At 41.2% G+C, this 24,571-nt stretch overlaps 1 protein-coding gene across 5 annotated transcripts in view; it reads left to right on the top strand.

The window, feature by feature from the left end:
- Window positions 1–226: 226 nt before the first annotated feature.
- Window positions 227–24,571, top strand: part of PCDH10 (protocadherin 10) — a 37,582-nt gene continuing 13,237 nt past the window's right edge. For 4 of the 5 annotated variants that reach the window (XM_053941038.1, XM_053941037.1, XM_053941036.1 and 1 more), the window contains exons 1-4: window positions 227–3,717; window positions 5,171–5,229; window positions 5,784–5,890; window positions 15,173–15,478. In XM_053941038.1, the coding sequence (XP_053797013.1) occupies window positions 1,120–3,717; window positions 5,171–5,229; window positions 5,784–5,890; window positions 15,173–15,478 (3,070 nt within the window). In that variant the 5' untranslated portion in view covers window positions 227–1,119. Of the gene's footprint in view, window positions 3,718–5,170; window positions 5,230–5,783; window positions 5,891–12,292; window positions 12,372–15,172; window positions 15,479–24,571 lie in introns of those variants that run through there. The other variant, XM_053941039.1, reaches the window with a different exon arrangement.

The raw sequence follows: 24,571 nt of genomic DNA, 5'->3' as shown, positions 1-24,571 counted from the left end.
TGGGGGCGGTGCTGGGCGCCGATTGGTTGGCAGGAGCGGGGCGCTGCGCAAAAACAGCGCAGCCGAGCGCTGCCCGCTCAGAAACTGCTGGCAGAGATCTGAGGAGCCGGGCTGGGAGCGGAGCCGGGACGGCAGCACAGCAGCAGCAGCAGCGGCGGCACGCACAGACGCAGGGGCTAGACGAGAAAGCAGCAAGAGAGGGAAAAAAATCCCCACCGCGATCGGCACCGCCGTAAAAGCAGAGTGATGATGATGATGAACGTACTCATAGCAATTAGAGAAGAAAAGGAAAGACCTTTGACAGACGAGAGAAAAATTTAAAACCTTTAAATTAAAAAAGAAAAGAAAATAAGGAAATACCAGGGACATCGGGGAATGAAAGTTTTGGGTAGCTAAGCTGCTCTCTGCCTTTTTTTTTTTTTTTAATATGAAATCTTTCTGCGGGTAATTTTTTTTTTTTTTTTAATTTCGCGGTTTTCTGCCTTTTCCTTGCATCCAAAGAGGGCATGCCCACCGGCTCTTCCAGCAGCATCTACCCTCCAACTCCCACCAGGAAGACAAACCGAGGACAATCTTGAAATACAAAAATTTCCTCCTTGGAATTTGCTGCTGCTGCTGTCTCCGCCGCCACTGCTGCTGCCGCGGTGCAGTGCCAAGACTCTCGGAATAAATAAAAGAGGGCTACAGTGTGTCTCTAGCTACAGCCGGCTAATAGCTATTTTAGTTGGCCGTATATTTCGAAGATCACAGATGAAGTGGGGACGCCTGTCTTTTTCATTTGGTCAGCGTGTGAAACAATAATACCCGTAACAAAAAGGAGGGAGATGGGGGAGAAAAAGAATCCTAACATGAATGAGAAGAAATAGTATCTAGCACCCCCCCACCCCAGCCCCCCAAACCAACCTCTCCCCCCCTTCCCCCGATCCCTCTCTCTCTCTCTCCACACGCTTGCAGGCGCGGACACGCGCGCGCGCACGCAGACACACACAGACGCGCACACACACGCACTCACACTCACACACACACACTGTACTGTGTATTTTCGGAGGAGGAGGTGGCTTTTGGAAGAGGAGGCAGCGGTGGTGTCGGGGAGGGGGGAATCTCTTTCCCCGTCTGGAGATGGTTGTGCTATTCCTCTTTGCCTTGCTCTGGATGGTGGAGGGGGCTTTTTGCCAGCTCCATTATACGGTGCAAGAAGAGCAGGAGCATGGCACGTTCGTGGGGAATATCGCCGAGGACCTGGGCTTGGACATTACAAAACTTTCGGCTCGGCGCTTCCAGACGGCGCCCAACTCCCGCAGCCCTTACCTGGAGCTTAACCTAGAAACCGGGGTACTCTACGTGAACGAGAAGATCGACCGGGAGCAGATCTGTAAGCAGAGCCCCTCCTGCCTGCTACACCTGGAGGTCTTCCTGGAGAACCCCCTCGAGCTGTTCCGGGTGGAGATCGAGGTGCTGGACATCAACGACAACCCACCCTCCTTCCCGGAGCCCGACCTCACCGTGGAGATCTCGGAGAGCGCCACGCCGGGCACCCGCTTCCCGCTGGAGAGCGCCTTCGACCCCGACGTGGGCACCAACTCCCTGCGCACCTACGAGATCACCCCCAACAGCTACTTCTCCCTCGACGTGCAGACGCAGGGGGACGGGAACCGCTTCGCCGAGCTGGTGCTGGACCAGCCGCTGGACCGGGAGCAGCAGGCGGTGCACCGCTACGTGCTGACGGCGGTGGACGGCGGGCAGCCCCAGCAGCGCACCGGCACCGCCCTGCTCACCGTCAGGGTGCTGGACTCCAACGACAACGTCCCCGCCTTCGAGCAGCCCGTCTACACCGTGTCGCTGCCGGAGAACTCGCCGCCGGGCACCCTGGTGCTGCAGCTCAACGCCACGGACCCCGACGAGGGCCAGAACGGCGAGATCATCTACTCCTTCAGCAGCCACATCTCGGCCCGCGCCCGGGAGCTCTTCGGCATCGCGCCGCGCACCGGGCGCCTGGAGGTGAGCGGCGAGCTGGACTACGAGGAGAGCAGCGTGTACCAGGTGTACGTCCAAGCCAAGGACCTGGGGCCCAACGCCGTGCCCGCCCACTGCAAAGTGCTGGTGCGGGTGCTGGACGCCAACGACAACGCGCCCGAGATCAGCTTCTCCACTGTCAAGGAGGCGGTGAGCGAGGCGGCGGCGCCGGGCACCGTGGTGGCTCTTTTCAGCGTCTCGGACCGCGACTCGGAGGAGAACGGGCAGGTGCAGTGCGAGCTGCTGCAGGGCGACGCGCCCTTCCGCCTCAAGAGCTCCTTCAAGAACTACTACACCATCGTCACCGAGGGGCCGCTGGACCGCGAGCAGCCGGGCGGCGACGCCTACACGCTCACCGTGGTGGCCCGGGACCACGGCGAGCCGCCGCTCAGCACCAGCAAGTCCATCCAGGTGCGGGTGAGCGACGTGAACGACAACGCGCCGCGCTTCAGCCAGCCCGTGTACCAGGTGTATGTGAGCGAGAACAACGTGCCCGGCGCCTACATCTACGCCGTCAGTGCCACCGACCGCGACCAGGGCGCCAACGCCCGCCTCGCCTACTCCATCCTGGAGAGCCAGATCCAGGGCATGTCCGTCTTCACCTATGTCTCCATCAACTCCGAGAACGGGTTTCTCTACGCTCTCCGCTCCTTCGACTACGAGCAACTCAAAGAGTTCAGCTTTCAGGTAGAGGCCCGCGACGCGGGCGAGGAGCCGCAGCCGCTGGCCGGCAACGCCACCGTCCACATCATCGTGGTGGACCAGAACGACAACGCCCCCGCCATCGTCAGCCCCTTGCCCGGCCGCAACGGCACCCCGGCGCGGGAGGCGCTGCCCCGCGGCGCCGAGCCGGGATACCTGGTGAGCCGGGTGGCGGCGGTGGACGCCGACGACGGGGAGAACGCCCGCCTCACCTACAGCATCGCGCGGGGCAACGAGGCCGGGCTGTTCCGCATGGACTGGCGCTCCGGGGAGCTGCGGACGGCCCGCAGGGTGCCGGCCAAGCGCGACCCGCAGCGCCCCTACGAGCTGGTCATCGAGGTGCGCGACCACGGGCAGCCGCCGCTCTCCTCCACCGCCGCCGTGCAGGTGGTGCTGGTGGACGGCGCGGGCGAGCGGTCCGGCGGCGGCGGCGGCCCGGCCGCGGGCACCGGGGCGGGGGGCGGCGGCGGCGGCTCCGGCGAGCATCGCCCCAGCCGCTCCGGGGGGGATAACTCGCTTGACCTCACCCTCATCCTCATCATCGCCCTGGGCTCCGTCTCCTTCATCTTTCTGCTGGCCATGATCGTCCTGGCAGTGCGCTGCCAGAAGGAGAAGAAACTCAATATCTACACCTGCCTGGCCAGCGACTGCTGCCTGGGCTGCTGCTGCTGCTGCCCTTGCTGCAGCCGGCAGGCGCGGGCGCGCAAGAAGAAGCTCAGCAAGTCGGACATCATGCTGGTGCAGAGCTCCAACGTGCCGAGCAACCCCGCGCAGGTGCCGGTGGAGGAGTCGGGCAGCTTCGGCTCCCACCACCACAACCAGAACTACTGCTACCAAGTCTGCCTCACCCCCGAGTCCGCCAAGACCGACCTGATGTTCCTCAAGCCCTGTAGCCCCTCTCGCAGCACCGACGCCGAGCACAACCCCTGCGGGGCCATCGTCACCGGCTACGCAGACCAGCAGCCCGACATCATCTCCAACGGCAGCATTTTGTCCAGCGAGGTAAGGACCGGCACTCCCCGGCATCCCACACCCCCCAGCCCCCGCAGACTTCATCTCCAAGTCATCCCCAAGCATCCTTCCCGAAGCTCCCGCTCCTCCTCCTCTCCTGTCGAGAAAGGCGTTTGGCATTCCCAGTCCTGCTTCTTTCCCCTCTAATCCATCCTCTTTGCCCTCGCCGCTTTGGGAGGCTTTAGCGACAGGCGAGGGTCTCAGAGGCGATTGCAGGGTAGGCACACACACACAGGCACGCACACCGCTGGCTTCCTCCCACTCGGGCTGAGCAGCTGTTGCAGCCAAGCGTGTTCCCCCGAGTCCCCCTCCCATCCCCGCCCCTGGTGCCTCTGAAGGAATCTGGCCCCGGCTGGGCAGCATCGGGGCGCAGAGATCTCCCCGAGGCAGCGGTAGCTGCGAGTGGATTGCCTGTGGGTTGAGAGAATGGGGGGAGGGGGGTTACAGCTCTTTGCAGAATCTCTCCACTTGACAAGGGCTGAAGTGACGTGGGGTGTAATCACACGGTGTTTTGAAGCAACATTTTAAACCTGTGTCTTTTTCCGTCCTGAAATCTTTGCATGTGCAAGTAAGGCTTTGGGGGAAGCCCCCTTTGGGACTGTGACAATCACTGTAGTTAGCAGGAGCTTTAATTAATCTGTGAATTAGGGTTTAACAATTGACTTTTCTTTGTTCTGTGCGCACAGCTCTTTATAACCCCAAAGTTTGCAAAGGAGCAGCAAGAAAAAGTTTCTGTAAAATTGTGTGCTGACTTAATGTCCCCTGCAATCTTGCCTATGTTGTGTTACCTGGTGTGTAGAGAATTTTTACTAAACCATTTACCATGCCATATTACTCCCCCATTAAACATTTTGTGCTGGATTAGCTCATATATGTTGTCAGCACCACTCTGCTTGTGCACTAGTGAAAACCTCACATTCTCTCTTGCCCTACCGAAACATGAATGTTGTCCAGTCTGACAAAGGTAGTTTGAATGGTATGTTCTAAGGCATTAAGTTTTGCAGTGAAATTTCTAATATTGATTTGTAGTACTGACCTTGCCTCAAAATGTCTACAAAACTTTTGGCTTCTGCTGCCTTTTTAAGGACTTGAGGTATCTCAATATATTTTTTTTTCCTTGTGGTGCAGGACCAGTACCATCTAAATAGTCCACAACTCTAGAAATAGTTGTGCTAATTTTTTGTGGGAGTCCTTGTGATGCTCAACAATGTGCACAGTGAGAAAACATCAGAGTCTTGTCTCATTCCTTGTGCCTTCCCATCTGTGTGATTAAGAGCTAATTTCCCCCCCCCTTACATTCTAGAAACAGATTTTGCAGGCCTACTTGCAGCTAAGCATTGCCATTTATAGTGAATATGGTGAGCTGCTCCCTTGTATATTTTCTGCTACTCGTTATAGAAATATCAAGAGTTTATATATCTCCCAATAATTTCTTTTCTCCTAGACAAAGCATCAGCGTGCTGAGCTCAGTTATCTAGTTGACAGACCCCGACGAGTAAACAGGTAGGAGCTCCGTAGCCTTGGTTTCCTCATGTATGCTTTAGCAAATCTGAGGTGGTGTGCAGAAATGTATTTACTACAGGTGTGACAGGGTAGTAAAGCAGTGGGAAGACAAACATATGTAGATGCACTAAATAAGTTTGAATTATGGCTTTTCTAAACTGGTTTCAAAACTGACTGAAAAGAGAACAAAATTTCGGTTTATATTAGTCTAAAACGTGCTTCAAATACTTAATAATATGCTTCTGTAGGGTCTCCCAGAAAACATTGTATCACTGAGTTCAAGTTCAGATAACCAGCTTAAGGAAATGCTATCAAATTACTTTACCGACTACATGAAAGCCAGGAGTAATAACCCTTGCTGTCCCTTGCAAGGTCTGAAAACTCCTCCTCGTTTTGTTCGTGGTGGGCAGGGCACCTCGGTGGAATCCGTGCAGCAGGCAGGAGTGGGGTGGGGGGGGGAATGCAGCACCGTGTTTGGCCATGTGATGGCGGAAGAATGTTTTCCGAGTTCCTCTTTCATGTTTATTCTAATGTAAAGATGTTTCTGTGTCTAGTTCTGCATTCCAGGAAGCAGACATAGTAAGCTCTAAGGACAGTGGTCATGGAGACAGTGAGCAAGGAGACAGTGATCATGATGCCACTAATCGAGGTCAATCCTCTGGTAAGTCTGATAAGAGAATGGAAATATTGGATCTTTAAGTTGGGAGACTAGAAGGAACAGTTACTTATAGGAATATAATACAAGAGAGACATAAATAAGGTGAGCATATTTATTTTTTGGGAGGCTGGGTTTACATTAGCTTGCTGCTACAGTTGCCTGGACAAGGAGGCAATTTTGAACCTCTTTTGGTCACAGGGCAGAATTTATTTTATTCATTTGTTTGGGGATGGGAATTGGTGTATTATACCGCATCATTCACTGTAGCAAAACTTCCTGCACATTAAAACAAAGTTATTGGTACATTTCTTTTATAGTGCATTTTCTCCTGTGGCAGATTTAGAGAATTTCAAAGCATTAAGCAATTCTGTTTAGTAGGCACTTCAGCTGGCACAGCAATGAGAAGTGAAGGAGGAGTTCCCAAGGGAAAGAATGAATCCAATGACTGAATGACAGCCAGACTGTGAGGGGTTTTTTTTTTGCCGGGGATCAGTGGAGACACATTGGGTGCTCTGAATTTGTAATACCTTAGAATTTTCTGAGGATTGTCTGTTAATTCAAATTGAGGCACTATATAGTACAAGTGGTCTCCATGTTAATAAGGTATTATTAAATACATTTTCTTGACAGAGGAAAGAAAGGCTTTAAAAGACTATGAATCACTTAGGAAATACACACATTGCAGTGTTATGCCCATATGTAGGACTTGCTGTCTTGGTTCTCATACTGTCAGTTTGCTTCTGAAAGGAACATTTGTTCAGAGCCTGTGCATTAGAATTCACGCTCACCCTCACGCTGCATTTTAGCTACAAATGCTGTGCTTTCTTTCCTACCACAGCCTCCACAGGTCTGGTACATCTTTGTGCAACACAGTGCTGTCTTTCCTCTTGTTTCCTTTGTGCTCCGTCACGTATAAAGATTTGCTACAATCATGTCATACAAAATACTGTCAGTTCTCTTTTTCTTTTTCCCCCGACCCCCACCTTAGGAGACACCAAGGCAGGGGACCCAGTGCTGTCACAGCAGTGCTGCCTCACCTGCCTGCTCTGTTAATGTCCCCTATTTTCTTGCTGCTGTAGTCACTGTGCCCTTAACGATGGGAAACCCAGGCACCAGGGGAAGAGGAGGCTGCCACAGGGCCTCTTTCTATTGCTGCAAGTCATTAATATGCAGACCTAATGAGACTTGAGAAGAGCCAAGAGTCTCTGGAGCTCCCTGCTTCTTGCAGGGCTTCATGCTAAGTGAACAGAGTGTCTATTTTGTGTCTGGGAATCTGACAACAAACCAGGTCTTGCCAGAAGTTTACATCTGAACACAGAGCCTCTTTTATTTTTGGCCTATATATGGCGTATGATTTATTATTGTTCAAAAAAGCCATGTATTTAGCCTCCCCCACCCTTTTTTTGCACTGTTTCTGATGCAGCAGTCAGGGCTACTGAGTTATAAAAAGCTCTCTCTCCTCCTGCCCTCCCTGCATTCATGGTTTTTTTTTTTTTTCTTTTTTATGCATTTTACTGCAGCAGTCATCTCCATGAACATTTCAATCAGCTTAGTCCCTCAACATAATGCACCATAATAACCAAACAGGAGAGAAAGGAATAAACATCTGCAGAAGGGGCTGGATTTGACTGATGGTGGGAATATAATCATATAGTTGAACATCAACTGAAAGCTGTTTTCTTTTATATGCATTCTGTGCTGTTGTTGTTATGCCTCTGTTCTTTATGCTTTCCCTCCATTTTAGAAGTAGACTATAAATACTTGTCATATTTGGCCTTGATCCTTAGTGGGGCAAATTCTTCTTCATTTCTAATTTATCAAATAGTGGAGAAAAAATATTCTGTGCTTTTAAATTATTTCAAGTGATTTAAGAATCTGATGTGATTTGTGAACTTTTCTATCTTCAGTGGTGATCACACTGTCAGTAATGAAAGCTGACAATTAAGCTTGGTCTACTCACAATTAATAGTTTGAAATGAAAACTCAGAATACTCACAATTTCACAAATCACACCAGATTCTTAAATGATTTGAAATTATTTAAAAATTATATGATTTGTGAACTTCTTTATCTTCAGTGGTGATCACGTAATAAGTAATGAAAGCTGACAATTAGGCTTAGTCTACTCACAATTAGTAGTTTAAACTGAAAACTCAGAATACACCAATTTAATGTATTGGTACAGAGATTTGAGAATAATTTGCATGCATCATTTTTTTTAATGCTAGTCCCAAATAAATAATTCAATACAAATCTCTGTAGAAACTGCTTTAATCTTCTTCATACATATTATCTACTTTTCCTGTAAGTTTTGGGCTGAATCATGCTGTCTTAATGCAAAGAATGTGCCCTTTTACCTCAGCGATGACAAGATATTTTGACATAAATCTTCACTCTTGCTATGAGCTTTTGGGGAAGAATTTTATGGGAAAAAAATCTTGTTTGCTGTCAAATGGCTAGAGGAACTATAGAGGGAATGCTTTCTCAATTGCTTTGGTCATTCTGATGCTCTATAATCAATTATTTCTAAATTACTGAAGGAAAACACACTGATTGATAACACATCAGCTCTTTGGGCTGGTTTATATTCCAAGATGTTACCTGTTACTATGCAGCATCATATTTGTTTTCAAAAGCATCTGAAAATATTTTGTAGGTAATTCACATTGGCAGACAAAACTCTTCCCACCGGTTTTAGTCAGCAGCATGTTCTGCTGGTAAAACATCCTTTTGCTGTTCAGCACGGGACCTCTGTCTCTAGTTAACAGTCCTGTGGCACACAAGTAGCTATTCTGTAGTAGTCCATTGCTATCCAAACTGTGATGTCATGGTCAGTTATCAGTTGGGAAGGAAAACATGTAGGATGAATATCCATCACATTGCCACAGCTTTATCTTGTACAGTAATTTAGTGAAAAATCTGAACTATGCTGCTCTACATGTCATAAAATGTTTTCTTGGGTTTTGAATTTAGATCATAGTTCACCTTTTCACAAAATATTTTTTCTTAAAAGTGATTTAATCATATTTTAAATGTGTTGAAATGCATGTAAGGGATTAATATTTTTCTTGTTAAAGTAACACCTAAATATCTCAAGGTTATCCACATTCTTACCTGCCTTAACACTGATGAAGTACTAAAGTACTGTCATCTGCTTTTGGCAGGGAATGGCAAGGAGTGAGATACTCAAGATCCTAATTTTTTGTGGATTGAATACTTATTTCATTGACTGGGTTAGTAATCCAAGCTTTTTGAAAAAATTACTTTATGAGTTGAAGGAGTGCAGGAGGCTTTTGGCAAACAGAGGAGGGGATTCTCAAACCCTGGGATCTAATGACCTGAGCTCTTCTTTGAAAGTGTTTGAGGGAAAAGCTGCTACTGGTAGAACAAACACAACTCACACAACACTTCTGCCTCTTACTAACTCGCTGTATTTCAGCCGTGCTCTGTAGGAGTAATTTTCAAGCATGAAGTTAGTTTATTTCCCATGGTTGATTAATTTCTTGGCCTCCCTTGCGAAACTGCCAGCTTGGGTGCCAATTAATACTCTGCATGTGTGTACATTTAAATTGTATGATTAGACACCTGTCCTCTAAGATTTGGACTTGTGCCATCAATTTATTTCGTATGGTTGCTCACTAGCTACTTGGCTTTCCCGAGTAGAGTCCTTCACAGTATTACCCTTTTCTTCATGGAATTGGCACAATATCTCAGGGGCACTTCAGGGAGGAATGCCCAAGATGAGGAGCCAAGTAGATGCACTGCCTCAAATATCCTGTAAAATGCATCAGCTTTTTTGATCTGTTTTTAGACAGTTTACATTGGTGACCCGCTGAAACCTGACATTAGGCTTTTCTTTTTGGATTTTATAAAGGGAACTGGTAAGGGTTTAATGCAAAGGCACAGGGTGAAACATTGGCTCACACCTCTTCAGTACAGATTAGCTGAATGCCAAGGGGGTTCATTATGGCAGAAGAGCTGCAATATTTCAGTGTCCATAAGGAGAAGAATAAGAGAAGTCAGAAGAATTTCAGTGATAAAAGGGACAGAGAAAAAAGTGTTTCCTCTGAGCCTATGCAGACTGACAGCTAAATCCTGTTTTGAAGATCACTTGGGCAAAAGGTCTATCTCAGATAAAGTGAGAGTGAACATGAAAATGGCTTAGAAAAGTGCTTTGACTGAAGCAAAGTGCTACTTCTATTTTTTTTTTTTTGTTGTTGTTGTTGGTTGTTTCTTTTTTCCCCTCTTCTTCCTTGGCCTGCATGCTTAATAATGTTCACATCTCAGTGGTCCAGATAGGCCTTTGAAGCTAAGATTTTGAGCAGCTGAATATTCAAGATATTTGAATCCTTATCTGTGTTCTGATGCAAATGAAGTCAGTTTTATCCAAGGCAGCACACCTTTTACTTAGCAAGAGTGATAATAACTCTTTTATAAAGTCCAATTCTTCAGTAGATAATACCAAGTGGGTTAACATCATTATCCTTATTTAACAATACTAAACATGAATCATGGGAAATGAGTAACTTGCTCATTGATAATCTAACCAAATGGATAGTTTTTCTGGGAATGGGAGCTCTGATGCCCTACATCACACCTATCTCTCATCTAACTACCACAGGAGAAACAGAAATGTCATTTATTTCCAAGTAAAAGGCAAGGTTCTGGAAAAAAAAATTGTACACATTGGGGGAAAAACCCCTCTCAATAATGGTATTGCAAAAATACTTCATCAGCATTTAATTTGTATTTTTATTACATCTTCTACTGAATAATGAACGTGTTCACTTGTTGCTCTTGGTGTATAATTCTTCTCCCTTAATTAATTTGAGAAAGGACACATTATTTAAAAATGGATTTAGGCCTAATTTTTTGCCTTGACAAAACAGTCTTTCAAACCAATTAAAACTCACAGAGAAATTTTGATTTTCTCCTTTTGAAATATGAAAAGGAAGCAAATTGAGAACATGCTTCCAAAATGCAGTGCTGCCAAGTATGTGATTCAAAGCACCTGAGTTAAGGTACTTCAGACATCAAACTTAATTAACGCCTTTCCCAGTTCTTGGCAGCTTTTGAGGGACGGGCAGGGGTTTGTTTTCCTTTAAAATCTGCAAAGTTAAGGTTGTGGGAGGGCTCATATTGCCCACTGGCCCCCCCCCGGTAATAAAACAGGATTAAGTTAGTGGTCTTTGCCATGTATGCTGCATTTGGAATAGTGCAATGCTGATCACTGTCAAAACTTCAGTGCACTCTACTGTCTGTGTGGATCCACAAAGGGCTTTTGGAATTCCTAATTTAGAGTCACCTTTAAAATTTCAATTTTTCTGTATGTGCAAGGTCTAACAGCATAACTAAGGGAAAAATAAAAATACAAAGCATTTTTCTCTAATGTGGACTTGTAATTATGATGGATAGTTTAGTTCAGAAGGATTGTTTATATATATATATATATACATATAAAACTCAACTTATGAGGGAGATGAGATGGAAGTGAACATTTTGTTCTAACTACTGAACATTTTGTTGTATGAACAAAATGATTCTTGGGGTATGAAGGAGTTCTGTGCTGAGTGTCTTACTTCTTTACCATGATACGTCCTTCCTTCTTGGAGAACAGCAAATAGTCCTTACTTTTAACCGTGTGTTAAATTTTTTCAATTAGAGGCAGAAAAGTCTATACTATGACCCACAGGAAAAAGGTGGGGAAGAATAGCCGGCATTCACACCACAGGCCGTGTAAATTGCACGGCTGCCCAGGGATTTTGAAAATAAGCTGCTAATTTGAATTTCTTTTCTGTCAAAATACTAAACCCGAGGGTTTGGTTCTGCACCTGTTAAACTCTTAGGGATGGTTGTGACTGCTTCAAGCTGGAACAATTCCTAACCCTTGGCTCTCTGAACATTTTGTTCCCATTCTAAACAAGCATTTGCATTTAGCCATGTGTTCCAGAAGGGTATATTTAAATTCCGATGTATACACATTTTTTTTTTCTTTTTACAAGTTTTCAGAGAAGAAGTTTGCAGTACAAGCTTACATTTTATATCCCCTACATTCATTACTTTGTTTATTCAAAATCCTGATTTATAGTGGCTATAGCATCTCTTTTATAATAAGCTGTTATATAATACTGTTCAGAGCACTGCAGTAGACAAGCAGTATTCAAAAGGGAACAAAAAAATATTTGTATAGAGACATTTTGCAATTTAGCAGCTGATGTGAGAACAAAATAGTAAAAATGGAGGGTAATTTTCTAGGTGAAATAAAGGCCTATGAAGGGAAGAAAAGGGTATATATTTGAATGCATATACTTAAAACAATATTTTTCTAATCTTTCCCTCCCCATAGACTAAAGAATATAATTTAATATTTCCCCCTAAGTTTTTCCTTCTCCTTCTGTCTTTCAGGAAAGGTTGAATGAATATGGTCACTGATACATTATCAGCAAAATGGAACTGCGATAATTTTTTTTAATAAATGTAGGGCTATTTGTTTTTTACATATAGCTTTGCCAAGAAGTCTGCAAATTGAAATAACTATTTTGTGTTTATTGTCCCTTAAAGCTTTGGAAAGGCAAAAAATATTTTTCTTCAGATACTTCAATACATTAAATGCACACACACACACATATGGTTTTATAAACATTGTTAGATACTAATTTCTTTCTGGGAAGCCTGCATCTAAATATTTCTTTTCAGTCTTTGATAACTACTACCACTACAGAATTTATATTTGCACTATTTTTCTCCTTGCCTGATGATCTTCATCTGATTCCTTAAGCATATCTGCAGTTTCACATTTGCATTCTTCAACAGTTCACTGATCAGAAATAAATTTTCAGGCTTCTGCATGCCAATTATCAAGGCAAGCTTCTAATCGAAACTGGACCTGGCATTGTATATTGCTTAATTTAAAATTAAAAAGTCATTATAAAGTGAGATTAATCTGAGACAAAAGCTTTTATTTCTCATTTCCTCATGATTTCTTTTCTGTTGAAATGATTGCCTTTTGTACTCAAGAACTTGTTGATAGCTCATAATCACTGCTCCTTCCTGAAGAGATTGTTTTTTTGTAGTATGAGAAATTACATAAATATTATTAATATAATCCAAATTATAGTTCAAAACTGTGGTAGAATTCTTAATACTAATCCTCACATTGAAGATGGAGCTAATCCAGTTCTTTACAATGTTGCCTGGTAAATGAGCTACATTACATGACTCTTTTTACAGAATCACAGAATCAACTAGGTTGAAAAAGACCTTTGAGATCATTGAGTCCAACCTGTGCCCTAACACCACCTTGTGAACCAGACCATGGCACTGAGTGCCACATCCTTAAACTTCAAGGCACATCCTTGAGTCTTTCCTTAAACACCTCCAAGGGACAGTGGCTGCACCACCTCCCTGTTCTGATGCCCGGTCACCCTTTCTGTGAGGAAATTCCTCCTAATGTCCCACCCAAGCCTCCCCTGGCACAGCTTAAGACTGTGTTCTCTTCTCCTGTATTACAGCTCTTCATAATTCTTTTCCTGTTTCAGTTATGAATGGTGTTATTTTTTTGTAATTCTAATGAAGTGCTTGTAAATGCAGTGTTTATAACAGATTTAGTTCAGTTTTGACACACACCTAAGATGCTCAATTCTCTTTATAAATGCAAGTAAAGGAGGTTGTTTTTTTTTACTGTTCTGCTTTTTAGTATGGTATTGAAGATTGTATTGTTTTAACCCAAACAGCAGCTAAGCACGACACAGTTGCTTGCTCATTCTCCTAGGCCTAGTAGGAATCAGAAAAAATTAAAACTTGTGGGCTGAGATAAGAATAGTTTAATAATGGAAATAAATATTATAATAGCAATAATAACAAAACGGAGAAAGAGTGAGGAATTGAAATTGAAAAAAAGACATTATGCACACTACACTTGCTCACCAGACACTGATTGCTGCTCAGCCCAGCCCTGAGCAGTGATTGGCCCCTCCATGTCACCTCCCAGTTTATATACTGGGCATGATGCTCTCTGGTATGGAATAGCCCTTTGGCTAGCTCACATCAGCTGTCCTGGCCAAGCTCCTTCTCACCTTCTTGTGCATTTCCTCACTGGTAGAGTATGGGACACTGAAATGTCCCTGATTTAGTGTAAGCACTACTGAGCAACTACCCAAACATTAATGTGTTACCAACATTGTTGTCATATTAAATCCAAAACATAGCACTGTCCCAGCTATAAGGAAGAAAATTAACTCTATCCCACCCAAAAGCAGGACAAACCAACTTGGAGATGCTGGTGTTTATTTTACTCTGTCCCTGTGATTTCCTACACCATTCCTCTCAAGTATAATCCAATGACTTAGAGACTCTTAGCCAGGAAATACTCCTTTGGAAGGCTGATCTGAAAGTAGTCAAAAGCAGCATTGCTTGTCATTTGAGATCTTAATAGCATTAAAGGATTTGTAAGCAAACAGTTTCGTGTTGGCATGGATAATTGTTTGCTTATATAGGGGAAGCATTAACAATTTTTTCGATAGTATCCACAGCCACATCGCACTGGACTACAGTTGCCTTTGTACTGCTAATTGCAGTATTTTATTATAGGGTTCTGTCCTATTTCTTGGATGACTTGATAATAGCAAGGACTGCTGCAGCAGCAATGAGAACTGTCTCTGAAAGAGTGATGTAATGATTGAATAAGCTCTCATGGTCGCTTGAAAGCTCAGTTCCTACTTTGTAACATCTGCTTTTAATATCAATAGGCTCCATCTCTATACCAATGTATGCACAGATAGTTCTTTTATAGGACTCATTAATGTTTCATCTGTGTTAATTAATGTTTCAATCTGTGATTTCTAAATCCAGGCTTTTAATTTCTTTGGTCAGAGACACATTTATGTAGAAACAATTCCTTCATGTTCTCAAGCAGGTATTTTCATCCAGTGAACCACAGACATCAAACTACAAGCAGATTGAATCTTGTATGAATGGGTTCTAAACAGTGAGATCTGCAAGTGATTTTATGAGACAGAACCTCCGATGCTCTTCTTGTGGTATTTTTCTCTGTGTGTGACATTCTGGAATTTAGTTAGGCGTGTTACAGGGTGTCTTTGACTTCTGAAGACTGGACAGCTAGGTTTTTTTTTCACGTTGTTGTTGAGGAAATGAAACTAGTGGAAGAAGTTCTTACTGCATTTCTCTTTCCGCTTCTTTTCCTTGGCATGATCTTTCTTATCTGTCAACAGCTGTTCATGATACTGAAGCTTATATCTGTAGTTTCTTTTTCTTTTATGCTTGTAGGCATGGATCTCTTCTCCAATTGCACAGAGGAATGTAAAGCACTGGGCCACTCAGATCGGTGCTGGATGCCTTCCTTTGTTCCATCCGATGGACGCCAAGCTGCAGATTACCGCAGCAATCTGCACGTACCTGGCATGGACTCCGTTCCAGACACTGAAGTGTTTGAAACACCAGAAGCCCAGCCCGGGGCAGAAAGGTCCTTCTCCACCTTCGGCAAAGAGAAGGCCCTTCACAACAGTCTGGAAAGGAAGGAGTTCGATGGACTGCTGTCTAATACACGAGCGCCTTACAAACCACCATATTTGAGTAAGTACTGTTCAAATGGAAATGTTCCCTTTGTGGGAGCAAAAATTAGCTCTTTCTGCTTTTCATGCTAGGAATAACACAGGCACAATCTTAAGAATGGGGGGGGAAATGGCTTCTCTTGGATTCAGGCACCAGTGAAGAAGGCATTGTTCAGTGCTTTTTTAAAAAAGACAAAATCTTGCTTGTTTTTAGTGTGACATCATTGTCAGCAACAAAAGTGTCAGCTAATGTTAGTGGGGGAGTTGCTCAGTTTTGTTTTCTGATGCTGGATTATTTTCAAAATTTTCTTCGGTAGATGGTTTAAACATTGATGTTGCCAGGCTAGTGTTTTCTAAATCTAGAGTTAAATTGAGAGAGCAGACCTAGGAGCTTCTTTCCATAATTGAGAAGTATCTTGTGAATAAACAGCATGTATATTATTTTGAAGTAGCTGTTTGCATAGTTTGGAAGGAAGAAGCCTTTGGTCTGATCATCTTTCAGCCTACACAGTATTGACTCTTGTCAGGCTCCTCTGTGCCTTCTGTCTCATTCCAAAATTTTGCCTCTTTCTTTAGTCACCTTTTGACTATGGTTATGTGGCATGAAAGAGTGTGATAGATCTCAAAAAGACCTTCATAATTCTTTTTGGAGTTGAGCCAGCTGCAGAACCCTTGAATAGCACTTTGATGTAATATGTCTTTTTATTCTATTTGATGCATTCTGTATTTTATTAGAGACTGTAATTTCCTTGACTTCAAGAATTTGATGTTTGTCTCATCCAAATAAGCCAGAGACATTAACACTGCAATATTGACCTTTTTAAAAGCAACAGAGGTCTTTTAGGACAGCAGATTGAGGGTAAAAGAGAAAATAATCTCTCTGAATGGTATTAATTTATTTATTTTCCTAAAGCATTTAGTTGTTCTGAGGGGTGGTGTGCTGGCTGTCCTGATATGTGAATATCTTTGTTACAGATCATTATCAGCACAGACAGCTCAGTTCTTCCTTCTTATTTGGCTGTCCTGGCATTTTCATTCATTTAGGAGAGGTCTTTTTACCACTTTACTCTTTGGATTCACTTTACTGACAACTTTAAACTTGACTACCAGTTCTGATCTTTGAAAGCCCTTCCTAAAAACCTATCCTGAGGCAATCAGCTGATTTTTTTTGTGGGCTAAAATGTCATGTGCCAATCATCCAGTCATATTCTAAAGACCAGTGTGAAATTTCAGTATGGCCTAACAACTTTCAGTCTTTCCTGAACTGATCTTCCATCATTTATTTCTATAAAACATTCTTCACCACTAAGGCACAATCTAGTAGTATTGATTTCACCACTGTCACCTCAGTTAAAAATTTAACTTTAATTTAACAAGTCTGGTAGCATCTTTAGATGGTCTCGCCCACAGCCAGGGTCTGGTGCAGTATGGATGTTGCAATGATGATTGTTATCAGGTGACACCACAATGGTAGTTCTGTTCTGATTTGTTCTAGGCCTGGGAGTTTAATTTCAAATAGCAATGACATACTTATTTTATTGATAGTTTAAGGATTTAAAATTTTGTAGCGTTAACATACATAGTTTTGTTGAACAATATCTTTACACAGAGACATTGATCTACATTTTGCACTTTCCTGGTACAAGGGCATAAACAATTGGAAGTCAAATAGCAGAAGTAGCCAGTATAAAGTGAGTGTTATTACATAATCCACACTTGAGAATCCAGATTTAGTTTTGCTTTTTTTTCCTTGAACCTCAAAACTAAAATTTCTACAAAACAAGTGTAATGCGTCCCTGGTTTATTTTCCCTTATTTGGTGGGGTTTTTTTTTGGTTTTTTTTTTTTTTTTTTTTTTTTTTTTTTTTAATTTTAGATAATAATTGTATAGCAAAGAACAGGAACAACAAAAATTGAGCACTAGTTGTTAAAATGAGTAATTTATTATTAATAATGATTAAATGAATAAGGTAAGAAAAGTATATAAGAGGAAGTTGATTTAGGAAGGAACCTTAGTTGATTCACTGGGTAATTGCAATTAAAAATAAAATTAAATTCAACTTCTTAACACAGAAGGCCATGTCAAAATCAGTTTGTCAGCAGAATGACTTTCTAAAAGAAATAATTAAAACGTGTGAAACAGAACCCTCATATTAAGCAAAAACACTGTATAAAAAGTTGAAGCATGTTTGAAAATGGCCACATGAAAAATGAGTAGCAAAGAATAAAAAGTGTATTGCAGAATGTAAAAACGATTTGGATTTTAAAGGTGTCTTTAAAAAAAAATAGATTCTAAACCAAATTATCAGAAAAGAGCAGAAATTCTAGATAGTGACTTTGAGGATAGTAATTAGTAAACATAAGAGGGATACCTTAGAGCAAATAACCAAAGGCATGCAAACAATATAGACAACTTCAAGATACCAGGTGTAGTAAGGTAGGAGATAATTGGTGAGTCTCTTGAGCTGCAGTTAGTGAGGACAAGGATGTGGTAGAGATTCTAAACTGCTTTTTTGCATTTGTATTTACCTGAGGAGGGACAGAGATAGGTAGGCATATATTGAAAGGCACCCTTCCCAGTTAACCATTTTAAATAAATGTGTGAAAAATGGAAGAAGATGTTTTTGAAAAAATTGACTAAAAGAAATAGAAAGGAATAAGTGAATTATGTGTTTCTTTAATTTTTGGCTTATACCAAGAGCTAGTGACCAAAGAATGTCAGGAGTTGTGTTTGTCACTTAAAAATGTACTAGAAAACATTGCAGATTAGAGACCAATGAGAAGCCTCAGCATAGGACATATATTTGTAATTTAGGTGTTTTAGGAACTAGGTAGCTGGCATCTGGCCAGGAAAGTAATACCGCAAGATTGTCAATCTATTAGAATTTTGATAAAGTGAGAATTAATCAATAGAGTGTATTTGAACTATCAAAAAAACCCTTTAGCACAGCTTCTGTGTAGTAGAAGAAGCTCCTAAAATAATCAAGTGTTGTCATAGGGCAAAGCATTACCAGACTCTGTGCCTAAGAGGCAAAAATCATAAGGATAAATGGAACATTTCAGCAGATATGGAGTCCCCCAAGCATTTATGCAGAAATCCATGCAGTTTAAAAAAAAAAATTATCTATTAATTAACAGCAATCGGGAAAAGGGGGCAGTGTCTGCAGATGTCATGAAGGGGTTTGGGTGCACATACCCCTGATGCACAGTGAAGTGTGGGCAAACCTCGTCTGCTTCCCAGGTACCTGGCTCTGGAATGGAAAGCTGCAGAGCCCTGTCAGCACACTGGGAATGCTGAGGAACTCATTCCCTGGAGCTGTGCCCTTAGGCAATGGCTCTAGAGGTTAGCTGGTAGCTCTAGGTGGAGCTTTCATCTGCTCTGGGATTTCTCCAGTGCGTGCATTCAGTGCAGAACCCTAAAAAAGATCAAGAAGGTGATGCATATTAGCATGAGAAGTTTGAATTAATCCTGAGAAAAAAAGACCGTGGAATAACTCCCTGAGAAGTTTCCCACAATGCACAAAGCCAGCAAGAGGGAAATAAAATACCAGTTTGTAAAAAGGAATTGAATTGAAAATACACTAAAAAAAGTGCTACAAAACCCCTACACAGATCGTGTCACTGTGTTCCTCTAGACAGTCTATTCATTCCATAGAAACACATGGCATAGCAGCAACAATACCGAAAATAACTCTGTGAAAAGTCATATCAAAAGCTTAGTACTAATTAATGTAGGCAAGCTGTGATAGGAAGTGAAGGAGGCTGCATGAGAACTGAGGAAGTAAACTGTGTGCTTTTGTGTGCTGGGCTCAACAGCAAGAGAGCAGCAAGGCAGAGAAACAACTGCAGGGCAACAGGGTCATGAACTGATCATACACATTTATTTGATCATACACCATACACATCTGATGAAATACACATAGATCATACACATTTGATAAAATGATACCAATTTGACATAAATTGCAGTAACCTGTTGAACTTGTGCAGCATTATTGAAAATGAAGGTATAATGTAGTGGGAATTTGGGTATTTGGTTCTTTGTGTTTGGAGGTTTAGGTCATTGCTTGGTTAAGTGAAAACAGCAGCTGTATTACAAATTATTATGTAGAAAAGTATACAAAATCTCATACCTGACAGAGTTTCTTTTTTTCATCATCAAATTTTCACCTTGCTGATCCAAGCCATTGGACTTACTCATACACCAATTTCCACATAAACGTACATATTCTATGTATTATTCTGAACAAAATAAATGTAAGTAGATTTCTATGTACTTAAACAATGTATTTTGGAGAATATATTTATTTATGTAAGTTTTATGTAATTAATATGAGTAAAAATTATGAAGTTATGATGGGATCAGTAAATTGTAGGATTTCTGAAAATAGTTTTCTCATAGGGTGACTCCAGGATTCTCCTAACTTACATATTCTTCTTACTGTGCAACTAACACTTACTACTTATTCCTCATCCACATGGTTTGAACACTGTATTTCTGCAGACAGTTTCATAATGACTTGAATATTCATAAAACTTGAAAGAAGTTCTGAACTTGACTGGAGAAAATAAGTGAAATAACACTGGTGAGGAAAATAAAATGTCGCTGTTAAAGAATTCCTATGTTTTCAATTCTAACCATTTCTAGCTAATTTTTCTTTCAGTGGTGGTAATATTAGCCATTATTTTTATAAATAATATTACTATAGTTACCGCAACCCCTTATCCAAGATCCAAACTCTGTGGGACCATATTCTGTAGGATATATAACAGAGACTGTCACCACAATGAATACCCGATCAGTCTGATTCTACTCTATTTCTAATGCTTTGAACAACGTCCTGAGATGGTAGTAGTGGAAACAGCACCATTAAATCTACCTCAGGAGTATTTTGGTCTATAATTAATAAGAAATAGCTTTCATTTTTTAAAATGTAATTTTTGGTTCACTCTAGATGGGCAGTAATTTTATAATGCTTTAAAGCTTTCCTGAAGTTTCATACAGACATTAGTGACAGAAAATATTTTCTTCCTATTAAAAGGTTAGGATTTTTTCAATATACAAAACCAGTCAAAAATTGCCATAACACCTGAACTTTCTATGTAGAAGTGCTTATTTTGCTCTAAAGAAATTACTTCAGTAATGCTTAATCTCCTTTGAAAGTAGGTTAAAATAAACTACATAAGGGAACAATTTCCTGCATGAAATAACAGTGTTTATACAGGGAGACATTCTGGAATAATAATTGTGTTCTAAAGTAGCCCCCTCGTTAGCTCTGCAACATTTTCTTCATACACTCAGGCATTTTCATCTCATTGATGAAAAGGTGTCATTATCATAGAAAGTATTGCCACCACCATCAACATATTTTATGTATCAATCAGGATTTTATCATGTTAGATAGGACATAGAGGATAAAAAAGCTGGTCTCTTACCCAAAAGGCTGGTGTCTAAGCAAGGTGAATTGTAAAGGGGAAAAGAATCCCTTTCTTTGGACATTTTGATTTGTATGGCATGGTTTCCAAACAGCAGCACTCCCTTTGATAGGTGCACATAGTTCTGGACTTGCAGAGTCAGAGGATTTGGATGAAACTTCTTAGTGTCATCCAAAGAAATTAAATATAACTTTGGCCTCATTCCATGCCTGTGCCACTGTCTCCCTCTGCAGCAGAGATGACAGGAAGGTCTGAACACGATTTGGTCCCAGCACAAGTCCCTGTGTTTCTGTAAAAGTACACGTGAAATCTGATGGTTTCATTCTACAAAATTTTTTTCACCTGCTCAACTTGATCTATCCAACTCGAGTTAGTTTACAAATGAAATTTAAAAGTTTTCAAAAGCCTTTTAACAGTTGAATGTTTATGAATTGGACCATTAATTTATTTAAAATAATCTACCACAGAGCTGACACAAATCCCAGTTTAACTTATAGTTATCCACATCCCTGAATTATATTAGAATAAATGACCAAGAGGAGAAAAATGTTCGTGTATTTATACCAGGATAAGAAGTGCCTCATAATCCTTTGATTATTTTTCAAAGGAATAAAAAAGTGCATGTAAATATTTATTGTGTATTTTGATCTAGTTGGGATCATAAAGGCCCAATTCTGTATGCCAGGATTTGTAGCACAACGTTTTCTGCTGATGTTTAACATAAATATTTGAAGAGATGTTTTAAGCAAGAAGTCTTCACTGTCTTGAAACGACTTTCAAAAAAAAAAAAAAAAGAAATTGCAGTTTGGTACAGTCAATACGATGGAAGAAGAATTTTCTTTCATTATTTGTTTAGTTGCATCTCATTTCTGGAAATCCTGTGGGTAGTTTTATCACAGCTCTGATGGACATAATAGTATTCCATTTACATAAACATCAATAACAGCTTTTTTGAATGGGACACTTGATTAATTTTAAAAAAATGAGGCCTGCCTGCATTTTTGCTTTTAAAATTATCCTACATGATTTCTAATACAGATCAGCTATAAATTTGTGACCTCTCTGATCCCTTCATTAATAGTTTTTTAATTCAGTTTGTGATTTTCGTACCCACTTGAAGTAAAAAGGCACAGAAGTAAAACCAAAGAAATTAGCTCAAGCAAATTGCATGTGCAAATTGCAGTTCTTGGTCTAAAAAAAAAACATCATAATGCTGGATTAAAAAAAGGTATACTGAAACAAAATTTTTATTGGCATGAATAAACAAGTTATACATGCACAGTCAAAAAGTTGTTCCTTTGTGAATAGTACAGTTTTGTGGTCAAAAAGAGAGTTGAAACTATGTGGATATCCTGCATATCCTGCCACAGTGAAGATCCTGACTTATATTCTGGGGTTTATCCCTGGGACAGGCCACAGCTCTGATTTCTGCACAGATGAGAATGGCTTTGCACGTGCAAAATTGCTCAGCAGAAACAGAGGATGAGTTGAAAGGCCACCATGTAATAATGCTAAGAAACCTAATGGGAAATTTGTTATTTTCTAAAAAGTCTAGTAGAGCATTCCCATATTTGCTGTATTTGAAATGCTGAGATTTATTTCCTCATATCTCAAGTTTGCCACTTCAGATACCTCGTCCCTGTTAGGTAAATAAATCTTACGAGAAACCTCCTACACCTGAGATAAAACTTAAACATGTATGCTAATTAAAATATAATTGAAGGAGAGCAAGACTCTGATGTACTTTTACTCATTATAGTAGGTTCTTTATGATCTTGAGTAAACCACCTCTGATGATTCAACTGTTCACTGTTTATTGCATAACTTCTGAAAGGTATTTTTATCTTACATTCACGACTGGTTTACATTCTTCTTCGGAATGTATTCCTCTTGCAGCTCCTGCTCAAGGGGAAGAACACTTACAGAGCATTATTGCAGCAATAGAAAGGAAATGGATAGTTCAGAATGCCAGATGAGAAAGGAATATATAAATAAGCAAAGGTAACTTGGCTGGTAGCCCAATGAAGCCTATAAATTACATTATTTTAATCAATTTTTGTGGAAATAATGAATATAAGAAAGTGAAATATGTGTTCTTATTTTAAAGCACAGGTGATAGTTATTAAATAATATTTGCTCAATCTGTTTGTGTTAACTGTGGTCTTGGAAAAAACAGTACCCAGCTCTGTACAAAATACTGATTAAAAATTGTGCCCGTCTTTGAATTTACATAATATCTTTTATCTTAGAGAACTCTAGAGCTCTTTCCAGCTACCGTGCAGGAAAATAATTGAAAAAGTTAAAAAAAAAATAGTGAGTTTTATTTGAAAGAAAATTATACTTTTAATTAGTCTTAAAAATACAGAATTTCAACTGCTATTTTTTCCTCTAATGGCTGTAAAATCTGTATTTGCCAGTTCTGACTGGAATGCATAGAAGTCTCGTGTATCTTAGCTATCTCAGACTGCTGCTATATTTATTCATTTAGGTCAGTTTTGGCAGTGCTTATGTGTGCTGTGCATATACCATCTGTGGAGATTTTTCTTTTTAAATTATGAGACACCATTTTCTGTGTTCTTACCAGTAGAGTATGAAGAAGACTGAAACACCTAGCAGAAAGATTGCTTGAAACTTTAGAGTAATTTTTAAGATTAGTATGCTATGCTGGTTTAAAATTCCAAAATGCCTCTTGTCCCATCAACTTAAATCCTCTGACAAAAGTCACTTAGCCACTTACGGACATGAGTCCCTCTGGGAAGCATGGAGGTGTTTGCAGTTAAAATTTCCAAAGGCACTGAAGTTATTTTTGATAGGCAAAATTCTATTCATTGTAAATAAATGCTGTTTCTCAATGTACAAAACCTCCTTGGTGTGACAGTCAGGAGCTGGAGAATTGAATGTGTGCCTGATCCTGGGTCCATGTGCAGCAAATCTTTTCCTCTCTGCATGACTCTGCCCAAGGAACTCCTTGGCCTGCAGAGCAGAGGCAATTATACTTGCTTTGGGTCTTTTGCTGTACACAATAACTGTGATTTTCCATGATCATTTCCACTGCTTTAATTTTTAGAGGGTTTCCTTTCCTTTTTCTTATTTTTTCTTACCTTGACCTAAGTGGGAAAAATAGGGAAAACCATTTAAAAATGCAACAAATAAGCAGTGAGATAGAGAAGTGCATCTGTTTATCACGTTTGGACAAGCACGCTGTAGGGATCGGTGTTGCTGTTTGTCTGGCAAAGCCTGTAAACAGCTTTATTTGTGCATTAACCACTGAGAATCCACATTTCCATGTTAGTAGTCTGATGACTGCTGCTGGGAAGTAGCTGTGAATATATTTGTTTTAGAAACGTAGTATGCCGAGGTCAGAAAAGTGAAAAATTAGGTATTGGGTACCTTTTTGGAGAGGAAGTAGGAGATACAATAAGAATATTATTTTTAACTTTAATACCTAATACCTACCTTCAATACCTGTTGGAAGAACTAAATATGATGTGGATTCACTGAAAATCCAAACTCTTCTGAGGTAATTTGATTTCTTTCTTTGTTAAGATAATGGTCTTTATTGGTTGAAGAAGATACAGTGGACATGGAGAAGCAAATTTTCAGAACTTGGTTCCATTCCTAGATTCTGCCTGAAAATCACATGCTTGTATGAGTTGCAAGAGTAAATCTGCATTTTTTGC

The sequence above is a fragment of the Vidua chalybeata genome, chromosome 4, assembly GCF_026979565.1.
Source record: "Vidua chalybeata isolate OUT-0048 chromosome 4, bVidCha1 merged haplotype, whole genome shotgun sequence".
Classification (NCBI taxonomy): domain Eukaryota; kingdom Metazoa; phylum Chordata; class Aves; order Passeriformes; family Viduidae; genus Vidua; species Vidua chalybeata.
This window is presented reverse-complemented; position numbering and strand designations above follow the sequence as displayed.